The sequence below is a fragment of the Dromiciops gliroides genome, chromosome 2 (assembly GCF_019393635.1).
Source record: "Dromiciops gliroides isolate mDroGli1 chromosome 2, mDroGli1.pri, whole genome shotgun sequence".
Lineage (NCBI taxonomy): Eukaryota > Metazoa > Chordata > Mammalia > Microbiotheria > Microbiotheriidae > Dromiciops > Dromiciops gliroides.
The window spans coordinates 214,206,474-214,222,595 of NC_057862.1; the positions used below are offsets into that span (position 1 = coordinate 214,206,474).

The window sequence follows — 16,122 nt, forward strand, 5'->3', positions numbered from 1 at the left end:
GAGAGTCCTTTGTAATGTATGAACATGAATTGCTATTGTTCTGAAAAGCAGCCTCTGGCACATGTGGAAAAAAGTAGAATCTCATTCAGTTCCACCAAGTCTCTGTTCTGTAAACAGGACTGTTTTTTTGTGTGTATGTGACATGCTTATAAAGAAATGGGATGAACGCCCTGTGTGCAGATGAGTCCAGTGAAGTCAGTTTTTCCATTGGTTTCATCTCCACAAGGGCTGACACTTGTCTGAGGTTGGAAAAGAAATGACAAGACCCACAGGAATTATTGGTGTCCCTCCCAGTGTCATTTTGTAGTGGGATATTTTATATTCTGCATATTGTTGCAAATGGGTCTTTTAGATTTTGTGGGCAGAGACTATAAGGCCCCAGGATAGACCACCAATTCTTTCAGAGGTCAGTGGAAAGATGTCCATCAGTCTTGGCTAAAGTCCCCCCTTTCTGTAAGAAAACTCTCCCAGTATTCTAAGGTTATCTCCATTTTATTCTGCAAATATCTTATTTGTACATAATTGAATGTTGTCTCTGTCTCCCATTGAGAATATAAACTTTTTTTTTAAAGCTTTGTGTGTGTGTGTGTGTGTGTGAGTCAATTGGGGTTAAGTGACTTGCCCAGGGTCACACAGCTAGTAAGTGTTACGTGTCTGAGGTCGGATTTGAACTCAGATCCTCCTGACTCCGGGTCCAGCGCCACCTAGATGCCCCATTTTGTAAAGTGTTTGACATATGATGCTTTTCAAAGAAATGTTTCATTTCTTCTTTTTTTCTCTAGAGACCCCAGGCCATCAAATCAGCGGATCAACAAACATGTCAACAATGATGTCAACCTTCGGATACAAAACCTTACCATTTTGGTTAGGAGCATAAAAACCTACTACCAGGTACCTTTTGTTCTCTCCCCTTCACAATTCTGTCTTCTCAGTTTTGTGATCTAGCTGGTGGTTGTCAGAGGAACAGGGCACAGGAAATAGAGAGGAGATGATATTCACTTACGTGACTTTTAAAGTTCTGTGAACCTGAGTTTTTCTCATCAGGTGCTGATTAAAAACCTTTTAAGGGGGCAGCTAGGTGGCACAGTGGATAAAGCACCAACCCTAGATTCAGGAGGACCTGCGTTCAAATCTGGTCTCACACATTTGACATTTACTAGCTGTGTGACCTTGGGCAAGTCACTTAACCCTCATTGTCCCACCAAAAAAACAAAAACCAAACAAAAAACCCCCAACTTTTTAAGAATGATCAATTAATCAGCAACTGTTGATTAAACTTTTGTTATGTACTAGGCATTAGAGGAATACCAAGACAATAATGTAAGAGTTTACATTTTCTCAGTGCCTATTTCTCTTTAATCTTGATGCTTCTTGACCAAAACCTGGATAGTGTCAGTAGGTTAATTTTCTCTTATGTGGCTTTTGGGTGTTTTTTTCCCCAGTTAGCTGTTGTGGTTGGTGATGGACCACCATATCCTGGGTTCCAAAGTGAGAATTAAAATATTGTGCTTGAGTTTCCCCAAGTTTACCACAAGACTGTGTGCTTGTGTATCCCTAGTTTTTAGCTTCCTATCTCAGCCTGGAGCCCTAATCCTGAGCCCTAGACATAGCTTGAATTCTGGGGGAATCAGTCGTACACATCTTAGACATTCTCCCATTCTGTCAGCTCACTTATGGCCTATGACTTGTGATTCCATTGGTTACAACTTTAGAATGATGGTTCTTGTGTGTGTGTGCTTGTGTGAGTATGTGTATGTGTGTATTTGTTTATTTGGTGTCTTCTCTGTTCAAATGTAAGCTACCTGAGGGCAAGGATGGTTATATTTTCCTACCCATACTAGAGCACATGATAGCTTCAGATGTGCTTATTGATTCTTAGTTTGCATCTCCTGTTAGGTTATTTAATGCTGTTTATTCCTTTGTAGTGCAACCATATATCGGACCCCCATTTTGCTTGATAGAAGCAGGTACTTGGAGTTAATTGACCTCACCTCTGCTGAATATTTGGGGACAGATGTAGAAAAATGTCTCTGAATTTTGAGAAATGATTTTGTGGTTTTTGAAATAATCTTTTAATTTATTTTTTTTTTGGTGAGGCAATTGGGTTAAGTGATTTGCCCAGGGTCACACAGCTAGTGAGGCAATTGGGGTTAAGTGACTTGCCCAGGGTACACAGCTAGTAAGTGTCAAGTGTCTGAGGCTGGATTTGAACTCAGGTCCTCCTGAATCCAGGGCTGGGGCTTTATCCACTGCACCACCTAGCTGCCCCTGAAATAACCTTTTAACAGCCAATAGGGACCAAGGCAAGGCTGCTATTGAGTGTTTTTATGGGGTTTCCTTTGTGTGTGTTGGTTCTTTTAGTCCACCTCACTCACTGATGGATAAAAAGGTTTTGGAGAAGGAGGTGGATCTCTAGACTTTGGAGGAATGCTGCTCTTAGGATGCTGCCTCTCCCCAGAGCCCTCCTCCCTATTTTGTTTCTCCCTGGGAGGCCCCTTTCAGGAGATCAGAACTAGTCTGATAACTTCAATTACAATCATCTGCAAAACTAAAGAAGTAGTTAAGGGGGGCATTCTGCTCATTAGAGGAACTGTCTGCCTTATTTGGAAAGGCTAAGTAAGAACTGTTGGACTGTAACTGGGGTGATAACTGTATTATTAGCTGTGTTGGCCGGGATGGCCGTGGTGCTAAAATTCTTCTCCTTTTCTTTTTATGTTTCGATTTTGTAAGGCATTTCGGTGATAGGATCACAGGCTTCAGAGAGGGAAGGACCATCTGTGCTCATCTAACCAACCCCCTTATTTTATGGATGAGAGGTCACATAATCAGAATTGGAATCCAGGCCTTTTGGTTCCAAATGCACACTGAGATATTATTTACAAGTAAAATTTATAAAGCACTTAGCATGTTAGTGCCTGGCACATAGTAGGTGCTTAATGAACGCTTGTGCCCTTCCCCTTCTCCTCTTTGACTATACTGTTCTGTACCAAAGCTTCTCCTGCTCTCTTTGTGTTATCAGATAGAGAAATGTCAGTTGGATGTTAGGGGCGTTAACATAGCTGGTTGGAAAAATTATATACAAATAAGGTTGATTTATGTCAGCCTGGAGGGATGTTTCTAGTGGAATGTCCAAAGACAGGTGAGGTAGGCATTGTGGTATTAAACCTATTTCACAGAAATCTGATGCCGATCTCAGTGTGATTCCTAACTTAGTGTTGTCTGTGATGGTCCTGTTGGCTTTGTAAGAAGATGATGAAAATGTCACTGGACTGATAGATTGTCTTGAAACTTCTTATAGATCCAGTGGGCGATACTTTGTGTAGGTCCTATGCCTTACAAGAGTTATTTTCCCTCATGCCTGAGTTCTTTTGTTAAAGCAAAGGGGAAAGAGAGTGCTGAACTAGGAGTCAGGAGAACTGGGGGGAGCCCAGGCTTTCCCATTGTGTGACCTGGGAACTTACTTTCCTCATCTATAAAATGGGAATAGTAATGTACCAACTTTACCTACCTCACAGAGCTCTTGTGAAGAAAGCACTTTTAAACTTTTGTGCCAAGATTTTCTTCCTGAAGGTAGCTTGTGTCACCTTTAAATGCTTTTTTTCCTTTACCTCTTGATCAGTATAAACAGATTGATATTTATCATTAGGAAAGGGCTGCCTTATCAAAGTAGTGAGCTCCCCATCACTTGATGTATTCAAGCAGAAACAAAATCTGTTTTGGAATGTTGTAATTTTTGCACATAGGTTGGGGTAGATAGCTTCTATGGTCTTTTTCACTCTTCAGGTTAAGTTGTATGGGTATCTGAAAACTCCCTATTGACCTCAGTTTTCTCATCTATAATAAAGTGGATAGAATAGAGCACTGGCCCTGAATTCAGGAGGACCTGAGTTCCAGTCCGACCTCAGACACTTGAGACTTAACAGCTGTGTGACCCTGGGCAGGTCACTTAACCTTGCTGCCCCCAAAAAGAAGATTGAATTGTAAGGTTGACAGCTCCAAGACACTGTTATTCCCAGGACTGAAGAGTATATGGTGGTCACTGAACTTAAGTATGTGTGTGAGAGAGAGAGATACAGGTCACTGTAGTGAATTTATACATTTTTTGACTGGTTACTGTCATAAAGGGACAATGTCAGAACATCCACTAATTAACTTTTCAGGGGAAAACACATAACTGATTTGCTGCTCTCTTCTAACAGATCCATTCATGTGGTGACAATTTAAAAATAAAGAGAATTAAGAGGAACGCATTGTCACTTAATAGTGAACTCATGCAGGTTTTAGTTATCAGGTTGAGGGTGGGGGAGACTCTCAGCTGACACAAGCCTGTCCCCAGAGACCAGGTTTGACTGAAGGGACACGGGTGTCCTACATCATCTTTAGACTGGCTGCATTCTGCTGTTTCTCCTCACAAAGGTCAGCTTCCCTTTCTCCTCTCCTTTTCCCAAACACACCCCAAGGGATGAATGGAACACTTTCTCTTGTCTGTGCTTGTTGTTACTAGCACATGTCGGGGTTAGAGAATCAACTGCCCTGGTTTTGTTTTTAGAATGACCTTCCTGATCCCTCGGCTGACCACTTCCTCCTCTCCTCATTGCCCTGAGAACAATGGTGCCTGTGAAAAACTTGAAAGGAAAGAGGCCATGGTCAGAAGAGTCTGGACTTGTTTGTTTTCCAAGGAAGCTCTCCTTTGACCTCAGTGAGAACTCGCCAAGGAAGATACTCAGTTTTGATGGACTTTTAATTCTCAGGTTAGGACGAGGAAGGCTGAAGTCCAAAAAGATTCAGGCTAATTCCAGAGCAAGAGGTCACTTTTGGCCACAGAGCCCTGCCTTAGAATCCTTCTGATATTAGCATGCATGGATGGATGAGTGGAGGTGAAATCCGGCCTCCAACACTAGCTGGGTGACTGTGGGAAAGTCACTTCACCCTGTTTGCCTCAGTTTCCTCAATTGCAAAATGAGCTGGAGAAGGAAATGGTGTACCACTCCAGTGTCTTTGCCAAGAAAACCCCAAGGGGGGGGGGGTCACGAAGAGTCAGACATGACTGAAACGACTGAATAACAACAATATAAGCACTTGCTATGTGCCAGGTATTGAGATAAGCCCTTTACAATGATCTCATTTGATCCTCACAGCAGCCTTGTGAAATAGAGATTGTTATGACATTTGAGAGGAGAGGGAGCTGAGGCAAAACAGGTGAAGTAACTTGCCCAGGTCAGGTAAACTAGAAAGTATCTGAGGATGGATTAGAACTCGGATCTTTCTGACTGTGCTGAGCCCTCCATCTGCTCTGCCACCAGCTGCTTATGAATGAAGGAGGTGATACTCTTTTTTTTTCTTTTTCTTTTTTTTTTTTTGCAGGGCAATGGGGGTTAAGTGACTTGCCCAGGGTCACACAGCTAGTAAGTGTCAAGTGTCTGAGGCTGGATTTGAACTCAGGTACTCCTGAATCCAGGGCCGGTGCTTTGTCCACTGCGCCACCTAGCTTCCCCTCGAGGTGATACTCTTGTCCTCTGCCTCGGTTACCCCCTCCTCCATCTGGAGTGTTGTGTTTGGGTTAGAGAAACCACGTTTTAGGAAGATCATTGTCAGACTGGTGCTCAGTCAGAGGAGGGCAAATGTTATAATAGTAATGGGACTAGACAGTAGTCCATGTGGGGATCATTCAGAGGAGTGGATGGTTGGTGTTTCTCCTGGAGAAGAGAGGACTTAGAGGGACATGATAATCGTGCATAAATACTTGAAGAAATGTTATGTGGAAGAGGCCCCAGACTTGTTCTGCTTTGATCCTAAAGGCCATAAAAATAAAAATATTTATATAATACACAGATTTATCTAAATAACAGCATTTATATAGTGCTTCAAGTTAAGCCCTTAACATATGCTATTTCATTTGTTCCTTATAACTGCCCTATGAGGTAGATGCTCTTATAGTCCTCATTTTACAGATGAGGAAACTGAAGCTGAAATCGGTTAAGTGACTTATCCGAGGTCAGTTAGTTGAGGCAGATTTTGAACTCAGGTCATCTTGATTCCAGGCCCAGCACTATCCACTCTAGGGACCCTGGGAGCAATAGGCAGAAATGACAGAATTCACCTTTATTAAAAAAAAAAAACCCAACACTTCCTAATGTTGAGAATTCTCTAAAATTAGAAGTGCTGTTGTTCAGGTGTGTCAACTCTTTGTGATCCTGTGGACCTCTCTCTGTGGGGTTTTCTTAGCAAAGATGTTGGAGTAGTTTGCCATTTTCTTTCCCAGGGGAAAATAGGTTAAGTGACTTGCCCAAGGTCACACAGGAAGTTTCTGAGGCTGGCTTTGAATTCAGGTCTTCCTAACTCCAAACCCAGCACTCTGTTCACCTAGTTGCTTCTAAGATTTAGGGAGTGAGTTTCTCTAACATTGGGAGGTGTCAATTGCAGACTGCGTTGTTTGAAGGGATTCTAGGTGTCCTTTCCAACTTTGAGTTAATCAGTGGTCTACCTTGAGTAAGAAGTCCTGAAGGGGCAGCTAGGTTTACCTCAGTTTTCTCACCTGTAAAATAAGCTGGAGAAGGAGATGGCAAACCAGTCCAGTGTCTTTGCCAAGAAGACACCAAATGGAGTCATGAAGAGTCTGACTGAAAAATAAAACTGTGTGTCAAATGAACTGCCATGCAATCTCTGTTTGCCTTAATCCACTGGAGAAGGAAATAGCATGTGCTGTTATAAATATATAACATATATTTATATATAAATATATCATATATTTATACATCATGTATTTTATATAAATAAATATTATATAAATAGCAGTACTGGCATCCTGTGGTCCCCAGGATCATGAAGAGTTAGACAACTGAATGACCATGGGAAAAAGTCCTGAGGATGGTAGACTATAGGATGATATGATAGAGAGAAGAGACCAGGGGAATGGGCTTCAGTGGGGATAGGAAGTGGTAGGTTAGGGTACCTAGGAAAGAGCAAGAGGATTTAGGGGGTTTTATGGAAATCAGGCTGATAAAATTGGGAGAAGCAGCAGAAGTTATTACATAATTTCTGTGTTTTTTTTGTATTTAGCACAAGTTGCAAGTATATTATTGGGCAGGAAGAGAGGCTACATAATAAACATCTATTTTTTCTAGTTAATCTTTGTTGTTCAGTTATATTCTGGATGCCTTGTTTGAGTTTAAGATGTCTGGTCCTAGTGACTCTGAGATTACAGAATTTGGGGAACCAGTAGTCACTGCAGAAGTTCATGCTATCCTCCCTTAGGGTAAAAGGCGAATGTTTAGGAAGCTTGTCTTTTGTTCTTTGCACCTGCTGGATGGCAGTTGTAAGGAGATTGGGGGGGGGGTGGAGATACTGGAATAGTTTGCCATTTCCTTCTCTAGCTCATTTTACAAATGAGGAAACTGATGCAAACAGGGTTAAGTGACTTACTTGTACTTACTCAGCTAGTAAGTGTCTGAGGCCAGATTTTAACTTGGATCTCCTTGACTCCAGGCCTAATGTTCTATCCACTCTGCCACCTCGATGCTCTATTTTCATATGTACTTGGTATCTTTTCAATTATAATGTGAGCTCTTTGCAAGTAGGACTTGTTTCATTCTTTGTACATATTTCCCTAGTGCGTAGCTCAGAGTCTGGCACATAGTAGGCACTTAATAATTGATTGATTGATAATTGATTGTTCTGTTCCATGTTGGCCTGGTCTAATGGAAAGTGATTCCCAACTTTTCCTTTAGACAAATAGTGTGTATTATTCAAAATATAGGCCACATTTCCCCTTGTCCCCTCCTCCAATCTGTTTTGAGTAAAGCTTAGCTGTTTTTATTTTAGAATCAATACCTGGGTATTTTCTTTCCAAAGAGAACTTATTTTAGGAATGTGACCTATATGTAAGGTGGCCTATATTTAAACCAATATAGTGAAATGTGTGTAAGAGATAAATTCTGGTGGGAAAGTCTCTGGAAAAATGGGTGGTTTTTGTTTTTCCACAACCGAAAAGCAAGTTTGTGGAATACTATTTTCCATTTTTGCTGCACCTTTTATCCAGCCCTTAGAAACTTTTTCTAAATGATGCTGAGGTAGGAGTCCATCCATATGTGAAATTTCATTTTGGCAAAGTTTTTAGGTGCATTTGAGGTACTGTACTAAACAGCAGAAATAAAGAGAAAATGAAGAATTCCTGCCTCCGAGGAGCTCAGACTTTTGTGGGAGATGTAGAACCTATACACAGATATAAATAAGACTATAATATATGATACATAAATAATATATAAATATAACAACAATATAAGCACCTAGTATGTGCCAGCTGCAGCGGTAAGCACAATGCAAATATCTCATTTTGATTCTCATAACAATCCTGGGAGGTGCTGTTATCATCCCCATTTCACATTTGAGGAAACTGGGCCCCAGGGCCACCCAGTTAATGTGCCTGTGGCAGGATTTGAACTCAGGTCTTCCCAACTTCATCTTTATCCACTGTGACACCTAGCTGCCTCTGTAATTTGATTTAAGGATTGTGTTTTATTGAGGTGATGGGGAGCCACTGTCAGATTTTTGAGGCAGTGAAGTGACACAGACTGACTTGTTCCTTAAGAAAATTATTTTAATAGGAATGGGTAGGATATGTTGGAGAGAGGAGGCAGGAAACCCTAACACCAAATTAGGAGGCTCTTAGAGAAGGCAGGCAAGAGGCGGTGAAGGTCTTAAACTAAGGTGGTGGCCATGTGGGTGGAGAGGAGACAGCTATCAGTTGTTGGAGAGAAGGAATCGGTAAGACTGGACAACTGAGTGGATGTGGGAGTTGGGGGAGTGAAGATACAGGGAAGACTTAGGTTAAAAACCTGGGTAACTGTGGATGACGATGCTCACAACAGAAATGAAGCTGCTTGGAGAGTGGGTTTATGGGGGACATGTTGGATTTGAGATGCAAATAGGATAGCCAAGTGAAGCAGTTCAGGAGAGATATTAGGACTGGGAATATATAGATAGATATAGATATATGTATGTATGTATATAGGTGTGTGTATATATATACATATATATACACACACACATAGATACCTAAAATATAATTATACTTATGTGTGTATATAAGTATACATGTGTGGTGTACATAGGTATATATGTATACAAACATACATATATACACTCATATAAAATGTAAATATATATTGTGTATGTATATAGGTATACTGTATGTATATATACAAAAATATGTATGTATATACTCAAAAATATAAAGATATGTATGTATATGTGTATGTGTGTACCATTGGCATAGAGATAATGTGAGAACTGATGAGATGAACAAGATGTGCTGAGAGAAGAGGGCTCATTTGGGCCATTGACTTGGGGAATGGGAAGACATACTCTTAGGAGGGTGGGAGATGCATGTTGATCCAGCAGTTTGAGAAGTGGTCAAAAAAGCAGGTAGTGGTGTTACAGAAGCGAAAAGAGGAGGGAGGAAGTAGTCAGGATTTTCAAAAACAGTATGAAAGTCAGGGGGATTGAAGCCTGAAAAAAGGCCATTCATTGGGTTGGAATTTAAGGGTTCCTTGTTGACCTTGGAGAGAACAGTTTCAGTCAAATGGTTGGGTTAGATTATGAGGCATCAAGAAATAGAAGTATCAGGTATGAGGAAGGACACTGTTTCTCTGGTATTTTGTCTTGCTTTTGGCTTCCCTAAATGTAAGGGAATGATATCCAAGAGACTTAACCCTGCTCTTGGCTAGCTTCATATCTTGAAAAAATAGTTTGTTCTCTTTGCCCTCAATTTCCTCATTTATAAAGTGAGAGAGGGATGGATGAGATGATCACCAAGACCCTTTCTAGCTCTGGATTCTTTGATCATCCAAGAAAATTTAGACTTTGAAAGTTCAGATTGAAAATCAGCTAATAGAATTGGTGGTACAAGCTATTGCTAAGACAAGATATTTAACACCTCATGAAATTTTGCCCTGCTCCATTGTCCAAAGCAGCTCCCCAAATGTTCTTAATCTACCCAGGAAGCATTTGAATAAGCTTATCACTGTCATTCCTTATCTCTGTGGTCTTATCGACCATGCCCACTGTAACCAATAAGCAGAGTCTTGATAAGCAAGTTATGTTGACTCATAATTATAAGTTTTATTGATGCTTTTAAAAAAATCACAATCATTTCTCAGTACAACCTCACTCTCAACAAGTCTTTCCTTGTAAAGAAAAATTCTGCCAAAACCAACAGATACAACAATGATCTCTGAAAGTATATGTTATTTTCTGCACCCATAGTTCATTTTCTCTTTGCTGATGGAAGGCGGTATCACCAAATTCAGATTCCATCCTTTGTTCTTTAGGACCGAGATTGGTCCCTGTAACTTATAATACAATTGTCTTTAAGTGTTACTTTCACTAACCTTATTATAGTAATTGAATATATCTTTCTGCTGGTTCTGCTTAACTTGCCGTACAACAGTTCATGCAAGTCTTCCCATGTCTACATTTGTATGCCGTGATTTGTTCAGCTATTCCTTGATGATGGGTGCTTACCTTTTATTCGTTCATTTATTTAAAGCAGTTAGATGTCTCAGTGCATGGACCCAGAGTCAGGAAGACTTGAGTTCAGATATGACTGCTGACACTTAACAAGCTATGTTGATGCTGGCCAAATCATTTAACCTTTGCCTCAGTTTCACCATCTGTAAAATGAGGATTATAATAGAACCCACCTCCCAGGGTTATTGTGAAAATCAAATGAGTCAGTAATTGTAACATGCTTATCACTGTGCCCGTGCAGCTCCTGCTCTGTGAGCTCACGGTCTGATGCACGGTCTGACATGCAAACAGCTATGTACTGACAAGATAAATACAGGATAAATGAGAGAGCATCTCAGAGGGGAAGGCGCTGGTATGAAGAGAGATGTGGAAAAGCTTTATGTGCAAATGGAATTTTAACTAAGACTTGAAAGAAGCCAGGAAGTGGAGATGAGAAGGCAGACAACTCCAGACATGGGAGATAGCTAGTCTAGCATCTTCACTCCATTTTATAGAGAAGGAAACTAAGGCTCAGACCCCTTAAATAACTTGTCTAAGGTCACAGAACCAGGAATGTGATGCAGAACTCAAGAACAAGGCTTTCTGACTCTAAATCCAGTACTAACTATATTCACTATGCCGGGCTACTTGCTAGCTCACAGATGCTTTTATATTCCAGGGTGACAGATGACAAGAACCTATTTTAAAGTGATGTACTATTAGTGGGCATGGTGGTGCCCACCTGTAATGGGGAAGGCTGAGTTTGGTAGGTTGCGGATTGCTTGATTTGGGGTGTCCTGAACTGCAGTAGGATTAAAGATGACAGGTGTCCCCACTAAGTAGGGAACCAGTATACTTACCCTTGGGGAGCAGAGGGCCACCAGTTTATATGAAGAGGGATTCAGATTAAGGGATTCAGAGGTGGACTAGGTCAGATCTCCCTTAAGGATCATTAGTGGGATCTGGCCTGTCAGTCTGGGCCAGATAGGGTTAATTAATAGATAAATGGATAGATAAAGTAATTCTTTAAAAAAAAAAGTGTAATTTTAATCTAGAATCCTAGAAATGGGCTTAAGACAGGCAGTAACTATTTCGTGTGTGTGTGTGTGTGTGTGTGTGTGTGTGTGTGTGTGTTGTTTGTTTTTTTTTTTCCAGGGCAATGAGGGTTAAGTTGACTTGCCCAGGGTCACACAGCTAGTAAGTATCAAGTGTCTGAGGCAGGATTTGAACTCAGGTCCTCCTGAATTCAGGGCTGGTGCTCTATCCACTGCACCACCTAGTTGCCCCTAGGCAATAACTATTTCTAAAGGAGGACTTGACTAATTCTAAAGTGCATGCCTACATTCTAAGGGGACCATTATATAAATGGTCATTTCTCCTGAAAGGTTGAAGACTTTTTATGTTTCTCTTAGATTGCTTAAGTTCCTAAAACCTTTCTTTTTCTTTTGCCTTGGAGAATTTCCTCCTCTGAAATTGAGAAGCCATTCGATATCTTTTTGGAATGTCTCCAGCAAAAATTACCTCAACCGCCAGTTGTTATTTGTGTCAGAATTTGCGGCCTCGTTGATTTTAAGCTTATCATTTAATATACTACCTCCTGCCCCCAAATCTTGAAACAGTTGAAAGTAATTCATCAAAAACTGATCCTTCCATCTCCTATCAGTTCTGGGAGCAGCTTGTTAATGTTCAGACAGACAGGAAGGTGGCCAAGGTTGCTTTCTGAGTGTTTATTTTCCGGTTAAAGTCCAGGAGGGAACCTTCAAGACTGCTTTGGAAAGTGATAGTCCTCAGTGGTAGGTTTAAAAAAGACTGACCTGTCTGCTTTGTTCCTGGTCTTTCCCTGCCCTGCATTTCTTCCTGTCTCTCCACTGTTCATATTAAACCCTTTTCTGCTCCCCTATATTCTTTCTCAATATCTCCCCCCCTTGTTTTCTTTCTTTTCTTTTTTTTTTTGGGTGAGGCAGTTGGGGTTAAGTGGCTTCCCCAGGGTCACACAGCTAGTAAGTGTCAAGTGTCTGGCCGGATTTGAACTCAGGTCCTCCTGACTCCAGGGACTGTGCTCTATCCACTGTGCCATCTAGCTGCCCCCCTCATTTTCTTTTGTGTTCATTATTACTTTTGTGAGGCGCCTAATTTTTTTTCTTCTTTAGGGCAGACACCAAAATCTCCCCCAGTGTAGACAAGTGTCCAGTGATGTTTATCCCTCTTCAACAGTCTGGTGAAACCTTTTAAAAAACGTTTTTTAATACATAAAGTAAAATACATAGTATTATAAAGGAAAACAATTCTGTTGAAATACATTTAGCAGACCCTCCCCTCCTGAAATCTTATCAGTGGACTGGTGAGCCCCAGGTTAAGACCCCCATCTCTATTGGCTCCCCCTTGATGGTTTGCTGATATTTTAGCTCTACCAAGGAATGAGATTTTATTAAGTACTTATTATGTCTTTGACACTGTGCTAAGCACTAGGGATATAGTTATAAGCAAGCAAGAGAGTCCTTGCCCTCAAAGAACTTACCTTCAATTTGGGGGAAGATGATGCATAGGGGGGAGCTGGAAAGTGGGATGGACATACCTGAGAGGATCATGGAAAGAAAACCAGTCCTTTGTAACTTGTTCTGTATTAGTTTTTGTGTTGAGGAAGAGGAGGAGGATTTTTTACAGGGGAGAAAGATAAAAAGCCATTCTGGGTTCCTGTCTTGGTTGTGATTTTGCCAGTCCTGAATGAGGCCCCAGTTAGGTCACCAGGGTTGTTTCTTGGCAGCTGTTCATTCTACCAGCTGGCTGTGAACTGAGTTGGCCTGAGTCTAACTGCTATGGCAGAGGTGAACTGGGGGCTCCTTCAGCAGGAGATATTAAAGACTGAGGTTGAAGTCTCTAACTGCCCAGATCCAGTACAGTGAGAGACAACCCAGGAGGTCAGGATTAACAGAACTCTCTAGGGAGGCAAAAACTTTTCTCTTTGAGGCTGCCCTTGTCTTAGGAGAGAACAGCAGAAGCCTGGTGGGTCTCTGGTCTTCCCCAAATAACACTTTCGAAGAACATTCAAATTCACTTTTACCCATTTGAGAAAAAAGAATGGTACAGTAATATGGTTTTGTTTGTCCATCTATGGAGAGATGCTAAAGTTGGAATCAAACTCCTTTTCTTCCTTCTTCCCTCTTATAAAAAAGAAAAAAAAATCCTGGAGAGTGAGCATTGGGGGAAGCAAAGAAAATGAGATGTTGGTTTGAGATCCAGCAAAGAAGGCAGCTGGGTCTTGGGGCTTTTAGCTTTGTGGCTTTTAAGGGGTGGTGGTGGTGCATTTTGTTTTTGTAAGAATGGGCATTGGCAGTCTTCTTGGAGCAAGCCAGGCTTTTGCCAGCTCTCCCTACGTTTCTTGGCCTGATTCTCATACCTTGTGGTTCTTCAACTTGTGGAAAATGGTCTCCCATTTTTAAGGATGTTGGAATTAGGTTTCTTTCCCTTTTCCCCCCTTTTCTATTTTTAAAGAAAGAAGGTCATCGAGATGCATTGAAAGGCAAATGATACTCTCCAAGGGCTAAATTTGGGTCTTAGCCAATGGCTTTTGTAAAACCTGCAGTTTCAGATTGTTTCAGCAATCTTTTTGGCTGGCTCTGGCCATGAGCTAACGTGCCTCTTTTCAATAACTGGGATTAACTAAGCTGCTAAAAACGATTTAGCAGTTGGGTGGTGCTAATTTTTATCCCTTGTGTTTGATTTGGGGAAGTCAGACAAGTGTCTTAACAGCTCCTAGAATGTAAAACTTGACAGGGTCTTAAAGATCATCTAGTACAATTCCCAGAACAGGGTTCCATGAATTTAAGCTAGGGCATGCTGTTTAAATCAAAGAGCCTTGTTGTGGCTCTCTGGTACAGGACCCTTTTGGTGACTCCTTTCCCATAGGGGTCCTCCAATTAATTAAGCCTTACACCAGCCCTGAGCCCCAGAAAAGAGAACCTTGGATTGCTTCACTCACTCCTGAAATCTGCAGTGTCTGGGCTAGAAGATGGCAGCTGTTACAGGACATGGGCAACACCCTGGTTGTGATTAGGGCAGGAAATAGAGAGGACCAGAGATAATTGAAAAGGGAAAGGGAGGAGAGGAGAGGGCTAAAGTCACAGATACTTTGTTAGGATGGCTACAAGGGGTGGGGGAGGGGGAGGGTGTGAGAGAGTGTGTGTGGAGGGTGTGGGGGGTGTTGTGGCTGGTATCTTACTTCCTTGAGGTCTTTAAACACTGCTCTTTATGACCCTAGACTGTCACCTGTGTGCACCTAAGAGCTCCTCTTTTATGGAATTACCTGTATTAGCACAAGAAGGACAGTACAGTCCAGCTGAGGATGGGAATATGGGAAGATAGCAGCTGCACTCAGTTGCTCTGAGGAGTATCCCATCCACTCTCATACTGGGCCTACCAACTTCCATAAAAAGCACATAAAAATGGGGGGGGGCAGATAGGTGACACAGTGGATAGAGCACTGACCCTGGATTCAGGAGGACCTGAGTTCAAATCCGGCCTAAGACACTTAACACTTACTGTGACCCTGGGCGAGTCACTTAACCCCAATTGCCCCCCCCCCCCCCCCCCCCCGCAAGCACATAAAAACAGTGAAAAGCACTAGTATTAATCTCTTGGCTAGTTTCCCTCCTTCTTCACCTATCAATAGAAAGAAGATACACTATAAGAACTCTTAGGACACTAATTGTTTTTTCTCTGCTCTAGTCCATCTCCCATACAAATACCAATGGAATTTTTCTTAAGTACAGGTCCCGACCATGTTCTTCCTCTACTCTATCAACAATAGTGGCTTCCTGTTGCCTGTAGGATAAAATATAAACCACTGTTTGGTTTCTAAAGCCTTCCCACCCTGGTCCCAGCCTATCTTCCTAATCTAAATGGTCATTATTTCTCCTCTTGCCCTCTACAGTCTGGCCAAACTGGCTTCCCTGTTTTCCTCACACCATCTCCCATCTCCAGTTCTTTGTCCTGACTGTCCTACATCCCTGGAATGCATTTCCTCCTCACCTCTGCATCAGAGGATCCCTTTCTGCCAAGATAGAGCTTCTAACACCACCTTCTGCATGATGCCTTTCCTGATTTCCCTGCTAGTGCCCTCCTTCCCAAACCACCTTATATTGAACTACTTTGTATTTTTCTGTATATACTTCTGTATGTACTTGTTGTCTATCCCATTAGAGTGTAAGCTCCTTGAGAGTAAGACTTGTTTCTTCTTTGTATTCCTGTTGCCTCGGACGGTGTTTGGTGCGTAGTAGGCTCTTAGTAAATTCTTGTTTTTTGTTTATTTTTAGTCTTGATTTATTTTCCTTAGCTTTAATAAACTCACATTTATATAGGGCTTTAAGGTTTATAAAGTATTTTCCACACACAACACTCAGGTGTGTTCAGTAGAAGAATGGTTATTCCCATTTTGCAGATAAGAAAACCTGAGACTCAGAGATGAAATAATTTTCTCGTAGGGCAAGAGAATAAGCCCTCTTATACCATATAGCACCTACTGTGTGCCAGGCACTGTGCTGTCTCTTTTTAAAAAACAAATAATATTTCATTTGCTTCTCACAATAATCCATTGAGGCAGATGATATTATCCCCATT

At 41.5% G+C, this 16,122-nt stretch overlaps 1 protein-coding gene across 1 annotated transcript in view; it reads left to right on the forward strand.

Annotated features, from left to right (window-relative positions):
• CCDC88C (coiled-coil domain containing 88C) overlaps positions 1–16,122 on the forward strand; it is a 206,916-nt gene that overhangs the window by 10,538 nt on the left and 180,256 nt on the right. The window contains exon 3 of the mRNA XM_043989146.1: positions 783–891. Coding sequence (XP_043845081.1) covers positions 783–891 — 109 coding nt within the window. The remainder of the gene's footprint in view (positions 1–782; positions 892–16,122) is intronic.